A 12,107-nucleotide genomic window follows, 5' to 3' on the forward strand; every position below is an offset into this window, starting at 1 on the left:
TCCTTCCTTCTCTCTGTCTTTCCTTAAAAAAAAAAAAAAAAAAAAAAATCACAGTGTTTATGAAGTGCTTTGTAATCACATTTATCTGTGATTCCTTGAGGCTACCTTTTCAGGATGGCTGGTGTTGTTGGCTCCATTTTGCTCATCAGACAACTAAGGCATGGAGAAGTGAAGAGACGCCAAGCAGTGTCCCCAAGGGAAGTCACTGCAGAATCAAGTTAAAAGACACATAAGTGCATTTACCTGAAACTAGTCAAATGGGGTATAAGCCCAGTAGCAGTCTAGAGTACTTGTTCTTTTAAAGCATTTCCATTTTTTTACAGTCAAAGTAGGAATTCCATTTTGCATACAATGATGTTTACCTGTGGTCAATAATTTTTACCAATAGTGTTTATTTTTCAGTAAGGTGAAAAGCACTTTAGTTAATATGGAATTAGTGGCTATAGTTGGGGACCATGCCTGGAAGCTGTCTATGACCCTGCGTTATGAATGGTGCTGGGTAAGGTGCCATTAAGTGTGCATGGTGTGCTCCTCAGCAACCAGCAGGAGGAGTTTTACCACATGAAATTGATCTTTTGTGCCATAAAATTTCACATTTGCCTTTTTCAAAGCAGAGTAATGTTAAAGAGGATTTCAGAACTTCCTGGCACTATTATGCTGTGCTTTCACTGAGAGTTAACGTTATTTAAGGAAAGGAAGTGTTCATAACTTGTTTAGCTGTTTCCCAGGAGTTGACAAGTGAGCAGTGCTTCAGATTTGACAAAGGCAGCCCTAGTAAGTTCAGAAAAGGGTTTCTGCCCTGTTTGCAGCAGTTCTAAGTGGGCACCTGCCTCTGCGGGCCACGCTGCCCCTTGCCGTAAGCTCTCTCCCTCTGTCCCTGCCTGGTTGTGGAGGGAGGAGCCAGGGTCAAAGATACCTCCTGGGGTCAGCCTGGACTACCCCAAGGGTCACCAGCTGCAGTCTGGCTTTAACACAAGGCTTGGAGCCCCGAGGTTGCTCTGCTTAGCAGCACAGATAAGCTCGAGCAAAGATCCCTGCTGGACCCTCCAGCTCTCCAGCTGCTCCAGAGTATCCCTTCTTGATCCTTGGCTGGGGTGCACTCTCTGCCAGTTTTCTTATACCCATGACAGCTGGAGCTCTCAACCTGGTATGCCATTTGAATCTTGCCCTATGATTCCTAGCAATGTAATTTTACCCGCCCGTTGTATTGCTGCGTAATGAGCTATTCCAAATGTGGTGTAGGACAGCATTTGTTCGTTATTATCTTTATCTTGGTCATGGCCACCATCTTCCATGGTTCTGGGAATGGTGGGTTCAGTTAGACAGCTAACTGATCTTTGTCCCGCACATGCACGGTTCTGGTGGTCGAGGCTGGCTCTGGGCTGGGATCTTAGTGGAGGCCCTTAACTTGAAAACCTAACAGCCTCTTTATGGCCTTCGCCTCCTACAGCTCAGTTCCCAGGGTGAGCATCCCCAGTAGAGCCAGTGGAAGCCATATCCCTTTTTTGAACTTAGCTTCTGAAGTCACACTGTCAGTTGTCACTGCTTTGTCACCTCCTTCCTCAGCAAAGACTACAACAACCACACGGTACAGACACACTTCCAATTTAATTTGATGTTTTTGAAACTAAAAGATTGGGTAATACTAGAGTTTTGATAGAAACAAGCTTTTTTTTACCTTAGGTTTTTTTTTTTTTTAATTTTTATTCTTTTTGTTTCCACAAGCTTTTGAAGAAGGCAGAAAAGGTGCTTGGAGTGGAAAATTCTCTCAAACATATAAAACACATTAAAAAGTGGTATTTAGAGTGGAAACTTAAGGCTGGCAATGTAGCACATAGATTATTATTTCCACTTAGCCATTTAGAAAGGATTTAGAAGTAGTATCTTCTAGCATTTCTGATATTCGTTGGTTCAGTCCTGTTCTAGTTTGCTAGCTACCAGAATGCAATATACCAGAAACGAAATGGCTTTTGAAAGGGGAATTTAATAAATTGCTAGTTTACAGTTCTAAGGCCAAGAAAATGTCCCGATTAAACAAGTCTGTAGAAATGTCTAATCACAGGCATCCAGGGAAAGATACCTTGATTCAAGAAGGCTGATGAAGTTCAGGGATTCTCTCAAATGGAAAGGCACATGGCGAGCACAGGATTTCTCTCTCATCTGGAAAGGCATGTGATAGGCAAGGTATCCTCTGCTAGCTTTCTCTCCTGGCTTCCTGATTCATGAAGCTCCCCGGGAGGCATTTTCCTTCTTCATCTCCAAAGGTCGCTGGCTTGTGGGCTGTCTGCTTCTGGTGGCTATGTCCTTCTGCTCTGTTCTCTCTGAATTTCTTATTCTCCAAAATGTCTCCTCTTTTATAGGACTGTAGAAACTAATCAAGGCCCACCCAGATTGATGGAGACATGCCTCCAGCTAATCCAGTTTAACAGCCACTCTTGATTAAATCACATCTCCAGAAGATGATCTAATTACAGTTTCAAACATACAATACTGAATAGGGACTAGAAGAAGCGACTGCCTTTACAAAATGGAATTAGGATTAAAACATGTCTTTTCTAGGGTACATACATCATTTCAAACCAGCAGAAGTCCCTTCAGAAAATGAGCTGTTGATCATGTTTCTAGAGTTCAGAGACCTAAATGCTTTTTATAATGACTTAAAGTCATCATAACTATAGTCATAGTTATAGATTATGACTTTCTTCATCCAGTGTTTGTGAATTACCAGAATAGCAAAGAGCCAGTTTATATCTGAGTACAAAGAAGAACGAGTGTTCCATATTGTAAAGATAGACTGACTGATTTTAGGTTTTTATATTAATTTAGAAAAACAATTCCATATTTTAAAATGTATCATTCTGTCTTAAGCAGCCATAAGGGCTCTAAAATTAAAATCTCTTCTATATTTATAAAAAAACAACAATACAGAGAAAGAATGACTGGGGGAAAGATTTGCATCATGTTTGTTATTAATACTACTGGAATTATAGGAAACTTATTGCAACCTTAACTGACATTCTTTCAGTTGTAAGTATCTCTTCTTTAAAAAGTGGCTTGCAATTCTTTGGACTTTTGTACAAATTTATGTCAGTAGTTTTGAAATATTCGGTCTCAGTAACTTCCACGGGCAAACTGATGGTTTTATTAAAATAACATGAAACTTCTAATAAGACATCTCCATATAAAGTTGAAGTCGTGCATGGCCAGGCACTTTGGCTTGGTGGTCATTGTCTCATAAAATTTTTAACAGGGAAGAAAGAGTCAAAGTTCTGTTTAATGCTCTGAAGGAAAGTTGATATCTTTGAGTTATTATTCAGATAGCTTACAGTAATGGTCAGGTCCTGTTTTTAGCCAACTAACATGCCTTCCAGGTGATGTCTCTGGATAGAGGCCTGTTTTCCCCTATTAAATGGTGTATTTGAAAATGATCACAAACATTTCAGCCTGATTGCTTACTTTTTTTTTCCTTTTTTCTTTTATTAATTTTTAAATTTAAAAAAATATGATGAGAAAGAAACACAAACATTCTTAACATATGATCGTTCCATTCTACGTATATAATCAGTAATTCACATTATCATCACATAGTTGCATATTCATCATCATGATCATTTCTTAGTACATTTGCATCAATTCAGAAAAAGAAATAAAAAGACAACAGAAAAATAAAAATAGAAAGAAAAATTATACATAGCATACCCCTTACGCCTCACTTTCATTGATCACAAGCATTTCAAACTAAATTTATTTTAACGTTTGTTCCCCCTATTATTTATTTTTATTCCATATGTTCTACCTGTCTTTTGACAAGGTAAATAAAAGGAGCATCAGACACAAGGTTTTCACAATCACACGGTCGCATTGTGAAAGCTTTATCGTTATGCAATCATCATCAGGAAACATGGCTACTGGAACACAGCTCTACATTTTCAGGCAGTTCCCTCCCATTACATCTTGAATAACAAGGTTATCCGACTGCCTACTTTTTTATTCCTGTAAGCTACTCTTTAATATGTATTGCCATTAAATTCTAGAGTAGTCTAGAATTTTCATCCTTGAAAGTTTTATTTATTTACTTTTGAATTTTATGCATATGCAGAAACTTTAATAATCCTTAGCATAATTTTAATACATCATAAGAGTCAGGAAGAAGATAATTGCTCCCTTTCCATAAAAATGTTTAAGGAGAAGCTTAAAGCCATTAGGTTTCTTTTCCCTTGGACTTGTTATCTTTTGCAATGGTCATAAATTCTTATTCTGGTTCCCAAGGCAAAAGTTCGACAAATAAGCCCTGATATTTTATAAATTGCGAAAAGAATTTCTATGGGGAAGCATTCTCTTGTGCAGCCTCCTTTAGAGAGGGACTACTTGGGTGAATTTTTTTTTTTTTTTAAATAACATATATACAAAAAAGCAATACATTTCAAAGCATACCACAGCAGTTAGGTGTAAAACAGATTTCAGAGTTTGGTATGGGTTACAATTCCACAATTTTAGGTTTTTACTTCTAGCTGCTCCCAAACAGTGGAGACTAAAAGACGCATCAATATAATGATTCATTGCATTCCCCACCACAAGGGGCATGACATCTAGGGGAGAAGGTCTCCTTGACAACATGGGAGATGACTCCCAGGGATGAATCCAGCCCTGGTACCGTGGGATCAACAATTCCATCCTGACCAAAAGGGAGAAAAGAAGTGTAACTAATAAAGTATCAGTGGCAGAGAGAATTCAAATAGAGTCGAGAGGCTACTCTGGAGGTTGCTCTCACACAAGCTTCAGTTAGACCTTGCTACCTATCATAACCTGCTAACCCCCAATCAGGACCATTCCAGCCAATCCTAAAGAACACCTAGGGCAATATATAAGATTTCACAAGGGTTCCATGCAACTAGAATAGCTTTCCAGAAACCTGCAACCTCCAGATGGGTCCCTGGACCAGATAAGTCCTGAAGCCTAGAGGTCCCAGCCTCTTCAGAACATCAGCTAGTTCCATCTTCCTTCCCCATATTACTGACAGACCCATCCAATATGAAATAGTTAGAATTACCATAGCCCAAACACCCCTAAAGAGAGGGATGAAAAGATCAAAGGTGGTAGTGGAGTTTTACAGTGAAGATAGGAGTTAACAAATGAATATGAATGCTGAATCATTAAATTGATGCCTCTTTTAGTCTCCAGTATCTTACAGCAGTTAGAAGTAAAAACCTAAAATTGTGGAATTATAACCTGTGTGAAACTCTGAAATATCTTCTACAACTAATTGTGGTACAGTGCATGTATTGCTTTTTTATATATATGTAATTTTTCACAAAAAGAAAAAAAAAAACTATGATGATAAAAAAAAATTTAAACCTTCTAGCCTCCTATATTCTAGAAGGAAAGGAGCTAGAAGGAGCAGCTAGAAGGAAAAATATCTGAGAAGATAGAATGGTAGCCCATGACAAACTCTGGGATCTGTCCTGTAACTACTTGTTGAAGAGTGCTTTGAAAACTATTGCTTTTTTATTTATTTTCTTTGTATATATATATATGTTATATTATACAATAAAAAGTTTAAAAATATATATATAATGGTTCAGCAATCATACTAATTTGTTAAATCCTATCTTCATAGTTATAACTCCACTTTCTCCTTTGATCTTTCTCCCAGTCTTTAGGGGTATTTGGGCCATGTGCATTCTACCTATTAACCATAGTCCATTAGTAGGGTTCACTGTGTTGCGTGGTCCTATGTTTTATGTTTTAAATTTTATCCTAGTAACGTATACATCCTAAAGTTTGCCTTTCTAACCACTTTCATCCCAATTTCAGTGCTGTTAATTACACTCACAATAATGTGCTACCATCACCACCATCTATTTCCAAACCTTTACCATCAACCTAAATAGAAATTCTGTACCAGTAAGCATCAACTCCCTATTCTCTAATACCACTCTATTTCCTGATAACCTATATTCTAGAGTCTAACTCTTTGAGTTCACTCATTGTAATTGGTTCATAACAGTGAGATCATAAAATATTTGTCCTTTTATGTCTGGCTTATTTCACTCAGCAAAACATTGTTGCATGCTTCCGAACTTCATTCCTTTTTACAATTGAATAATATTCCATTGTATGTATCAGTCACATTTTGTTTATTTACTCATCGGTTGATGGACACTTGGGTTGTTCCCATCTTTTGGCAATTGTGGATAATGCCACTGTGAACATCGGTGTGCAATTATCTGTTACAGTCCCTGCTTTCAGTTCTGAGTATATACAGGATTGCAGGATCATATGATAATTCTATACTTAGCTTCCTGGTGACTGCTGAACTGTCTTCCACAGCATTCTACATTCCCAGCTATGAATAAGTGTTGCTTTTTCTCCATATCCCATCCAACACTTGTAGTTTCCTGTTTAATAGTGGCCATTCTTGTAGGTGTGAAATGATATCTTATTGTGGTTTTGATTTGCATTTCCCTAATATCTAGTGATGTTGAGCATCCTTTTGTATGCTTTTTAGCCATTTGGATAGCCTCTTTGGAGAAATGTCTGTTCAGTTATTTTGCCCATTTTTTAATTGGGTTGTTTTTCTTTTAATTGTTGACCTGTAGGATTTCTTTATATATTCTGGATATTATACCCTTTTCAGATATGTGGTTTCCAAATATCTTTTCCTATTGAGCAGGGTGTTGTTGCACTTTTGTAGCAAGTTCCTTTGATCAAAAACTTTGAAAAAAGTTTTTAATTTAGGGGAGGCCCCGTTTATCAATTTTTTCTTTCGTTGCTTATGCTCTGGGTGTAAAGTCTAAGAAACCATTGCCTACCACAAGATCTTGAAGATGCTTCCCTACATTTTCTTCTAGGAGTTTTATAGCCCTGGTTCTTATATTTAGGTCTTTGATCCATTTTGAAGTAGTTTTTGTGTATGGAGTGAGATAGGGGTCTTCTTTCATTCTTTTGCATGTGAATATCCAGATACCCCAATACCACTTGTTGAAGAGACTGTTCTTACCCAGTTGAGTGGACTTGGCAGCCTTGTGAAAAATCATTTGGCCATAAATGTAAGGGTCTATTTTTGAACTCTCAATTTGATTCTGTAGGTCAGTATATCTATTCTTATGCCAGTGCCATGCTGTTTAGACCACTTGTAGCTTTATAATATGCTTTAAAGCCTGGAAGTATCACTCTTCCAACTTCCTTCTTCTTTTTCAAGATGTTTTGGCTATATTTGGGAGCTATATTTACAGCTTACACTTCCAAATAAATTTGATAATTGGCTTTTCTATTTCTGCAAGTAAGCTGTTGGAATTTTGATTGGGTAAATCATTTTGGGTGGGATAGACATCTTAATGATATTTAGACATCCAATCCATGAACATGGAATGTACTTCCATTTATTTGTGTCTTTGATTTCTCTTAACAACGTTTTATAGTTTTCTGTGTAAAAGTCTTTTATGTCTTTGCTTAAATTTATTCCTAGCTATTTGATTCTTTTAGTTGCTGTTGTGCATGGAATTTTTTTCTTGATTTCCTCCTTGGGTAGCTCATTTCTGGTGTATAGAAACACCACTGATATTTTGGGTCTATCCTGCCACTTTGGTGAACTTGTTTATTAACTCTAGTAGCTTTGTTGTAGGATAGGGTAGAGATGTGCTGACACTGGTGAAGGTTCATGTAGACCCCTGTGCCTAGGATGGCTTGGCCATCAGTCCTGCCAGGGCTAGGGGTGGGGTGGGGGGAATTCAAAGTAGAGAACACTGGGGGCTCCAAGACTATATACTTTAGGATCTGGAGGGAGTGATTTTGTGCTTTATCAGACTGGCAGAACGGTACATGGAATCTCATTCTGGAGTTTTTGTAGCATCAGTCAAGCAGTTCTGGAGATATGAATTGTCCCCGTGATAACTTCATGGGGAAAAAACAGAGAAAAAGCACAGGTTTGGTTCAACTATTTTGTGAGCTGATTGTAGGAGGAAATGTTAATTTTGTTTCTTATACTTACAAAGAAGAACTAAAAGCAGTTGTATAGGGTTCAGTCAAGGAAATGGATTTTGTTAGAAAAACCTGCAATTATTCAGTTGAACGTGCAGAGATAAGAAATGTAAAATCAGTGATTGCAAAGCACTTCATGGCATGAAATAGAAGTAAAGTGTCAAATGTGAGTAAAACCAAGTTCATTGTTTCAGCAAAATAATCAGACAGAAGGTATGGGAGCTCTTTGAGAAGACTGTAATTATATTTTTATTTTTGTGGGGCTTTTGTTGCTTTTTTTTGTTTTGTTTGTCTTCCTAGAAATGTTGCAGCAGCTACACCAGCAGCTGGTGGAGGCAGAACGTAGGTCAATGACATACCTGAAACGGTACAGTAAGATCCAGGCGGACTACCACAATCTCATTGGGGTCACAGCGGAGCTGGTGGACTCGCTAGAGGCCACAGTCAGTGGCAAGATGGTAAGGAAAGGCCCCAAGTGCGTGTATGACTGTTCAAGAAAACAAAGTGTTGTGATATGAATCACCACATGGACTATGTTGTTATGGGATTCCAGGCCACTCCCAAGCCAGTGAGGCTTATTCCTCCTTTCAGGAAGCTCATGTGCTTTTTGAACATGGAAGCCAGGTTGATGTTTCAAGCTGTTTTTTTCATGCTACTTGCAATGTTTAATCTCTTCTTTCTAACACATCTACCATATCTTTATTTTCTACCTCATAAGGCAGAAAAGATATGTGATGACATAAAAATGGGTGGGAAATGGTGGGCTGGTATATAGAGAAAAAAAAAAATATATATATATATATATATATATATATAACATAGAGGTATATACATTTGTCATATATTGATTTTGTATCCAGCTACCTTTCTGAATCCTATTCACCTGACTTTTTTTTTAATGGATTCTCTTGTATTCTAGATTAATAATCATATCATCTTCAATATAATTATATTTTTGGTTAATTTTTTCCATTATTTATTGTAATTTATTCCCCCTTGACTTAGCATGTTGGCTAAGACCTATGGGGTATTGTTGAATGATGTAACTCTGTGTCCTTCTCTTATTCCTGACATTAATGGGAATGGCTCTAGAGTTTCATTTGAAAATAAATGAAAGAGTACAATAAAATGTCTCTGTGGAATGTAAAGTTGTTTTTTCCTTTTTTAAAAAAATTGAGATAACTGTGGATTCATATGCAGCTGTAAGAGGTAATTCAGAGAATCCCGTGTACTCTTCTACCAGTTTCCCCAGTGGTAACATTTTGCAAAATCTAGTATATTATCACAAACAAGGTATAGACAGTGGTACAATTAACTGATCCTATTCAGATTTACACAGTTTTACTTGTACTTATTTGAGTATGTGTCTGTGCTTATTTTTACATTCTATATAATTTTGGCACCTGTGTAAGTTTGTGTATTAAGAATTTTAATAACTAAAAAAGTCTGATTGCAAATACTCTGTGTATTATAGAAAATCTCAAAAATATTGAAATTTTAAATTACATGTAATTATGTCACTTAGTAATAACATTCATTAACATTCCAGACTCTTCCAATACTTAGATATACATTTTGTAAAAATAAATTTTAGTTCACTTACTGTTTTCTAATCTGCATTTGTCTTAACACTGAGTCATGAGTTTTGCCCAAAGCCATTCTTTTATATATTTATATTATTCTTTTATATTATTTATATTATTCTTTTATAATGCTTACTTCAGTGCCTGTAAAGTTTCCCATCATAAAAGGTAAAATCATGTTTTATTTAGTGTCCAGTCCCTATTGGGTATTTAGGGGGTTTTTGTTTGTTTGTTTGTTTTGCATGGGCAGGCACTGGAAATTGAACCTGGGTCTCCAGCATGGCAGGCGAGAATTCTGCCTGCTGATCCACCGTGGCCAGCCCTAGGTTATTTTTAACTTACTACTCTTTCAAATTATAAATACAATGAGAAATATCCTTGGAGATGAATTTTTGTTACATTTAAAAAAATTGATTAGCTGGGTTTACAATGTGCTTATAGTCCCCCAGAAAAGTTGTGTTCATCTGATCCCACTTATGTGTGTTATTGTATGTTTGTTGGCTGTTTATATTTTGCCAGCCATCTATTTGTGTCCTTTCCTCATTAACCTGTTTTAAGCAAAAAAGTGACATGATCAGATTTGATTGTTAGAGAAATGGTTCTAGCAGCAGTTCCAGAAGTCGAGGAAGAGAGATTTTTAGGAATCAGGGGTTGACCCAAAGTCTCAAAAGTTACAGAAAGCTCTAGAAGACTAGAACTCAGAAGTATCTGACATTTGACATTTAGAAAGTCATTGGGCATGACATTTGCCATATGAATTTCAGCGGAGTAATGCTTATGGTAGCTTGATTACAATGCATTGAAAGGTAAAAGAGAGGTGAGACAGCAAATGTAGATTCTTCTTTCAAGGGCCTTGGCGGTGAAGGAAGGATATGAGAGGGCGATAGATGAAGACAGTGCTGAGGAAGGGCAAAATATTTTTTTTAATATGAGATCGATTTCAGTGTGTTTTTGGGTTGTGGGGAAGGCACAAGTATAGAAGGAAAGGTTTAAAAATACCATGTTGAAAAGGAATGTCTCAATCCTCATAGTATAGGAATTTACTCTATGAATTCAGGGGAAAATGGACTCAAGGAGAAGGAATGACATTTAACCCCTTTTCGTGTGAGGCTGGGGAAGATGGCTTTATGTCCAGTCAAGTATTGAGAGAGTCCCCAGTAATGAGCTTCATTCAGCCTTCTCTGTGAAGTAGGAGGCACATCTGTCTGCTGAGATGGCGCAGTGGGGGCCCTGGGTGGGGCTCAGGGGGGGTTGGATTGGCTCTTATGGGGAATAGGAGGGTTTGCTGACCATGGAGTAAAAGTCTGCCAACTGGGGCTGAGGTTGGAGACCATAAATGTGTGATAGGTGGATGTTTTTATTCAGCAGGTACCTGGTTTATGGGAGAAGAGTGTCTGGGTTGGTACAAGGTGGGGGGATTTTCAGAGTGGACATAATATAAAGACTTGGAATGAGGGCATTGAAATGAGGCAGGTGGCAGGCCGGGAGAAGAGGCAGAGGTAGAGGTCTTGATGTTTTAGAGCAAGCAGCTATCCTGGAAATAGAATAAGAGAAGACAATGATCAAAAGTTGGATTTTGAAGTCTTGATTTCAGAGTCATTCAAATATAACCATGATACCTGTCACATTAGTGAAAATTTCAGTGTTGCTATAAGTGTAGAGAAATGGTTACTCACATACACTGTCATCAGGAGAATAAATTGATACAACCTTTCAGAGTGTGATATGCTAGTACCTGTCAAAAGGGAAAAGCTATAAACCCTTAGACCCAGCAGTTCTACTCCCAGGAACTTATCTTACAGAAATACTTGCACAAATGTGCACAGATGTTCAAGGTTGAGCATTGTGTGTAATAGAGTAAAAGTGAAAACACTCTGAAAATCAACTGGCAGGGTTAAATAAATAGAGTAACTATATCCATATAACAGAGGATCCTTAGTGGTTAAAAGAACATAGATATGTCAGTCCTGACCTGAAAGTGTGCCTAAGTCATATTGTTAAGCTAAAAAAGCAAGTTGCAAAACTTTTTTGTGTGTAAAAATTGTATACAATATTGTATATTGCTGTTGAGATTTCAGAAAGTCAATAGATAACGTCCTCTTCTCCCAAGTTTGAACTCTACTGAGAGTAGGATATGAGACTTAGAAGAGTAGAGATCAAAATGTCACCTTTAATATTTAAAAAGGCTGAAGGAGAGCATGGCTTTAAATTGAAGCCAAGTAGGCATGCCTGTATTCCACTTGCTGCACAAGTGGTGACACAGACATCTGCCATGGGGCAGGCAGGCCTTTTCCACATGGCCAAAGTAGACCATAAGTTCCCAGTGGGTAAGGGAGAGTCCAAAAGGAGAACGAAGAACCCAGCCCAGCATTCCCAGCTCCTCCCAGCTCACCTGGCAAGTGAATAGTCAGTCCTCCTCTCATGGCAGTGATGGGAAAAGGGAGGACAGGGAGAGATATTCCCATCCATATATTCCTATATGGAAGTTTCTCCACATGGAAGCCTGAGCTGAGGAAAAGGAGGTTCTCCCCAATCAGTCGTGCA

At 37.8% G+C, this 12,107-nt stretch overlaps 1 protein-coding gene across 2 annotated transcripts in view; it reads left to right on the top strand.

The window, feature by feature from the left end:
• The window catches only part of ARMC9 (armadillo repeat containing 9), a 161,924-nt gene that overhangs the window by 51,502 nt on the left and 98,315 nt on the right, over positions 1 to 12,107 (top strand). For both annotated transcript variants that reach the window (XM_077155412.1, XM_077155413.1), the window contains one exon: positions 8,281 to 8,438. In XM_077155412.1, coding sequence (XP_077011527.1) covers positions 8,281 to 8,438 — 158 coding nt within the window. The remainder of the gene's footprint in view (positions 1 to 8,280; positions 8,439 to 12,107) is intronic.

The sequence above is a fragment of the Tamandua tetradactyla genome, chromosome 3, assembly GCF_023851605.1.
Source record: "Tamandua tetradactyla isolate mTamTet1 chromosome 3, mTamTet1.pri, whole genome shotgun sequence".
Taxonomy (NCBI): domain Eukaryota; kingdom Metazoa; phylum Chordata; class Mammalia; order Pilosa; family Myrmecophagidae; genus Tamandua; species Tamandua tetradactyla.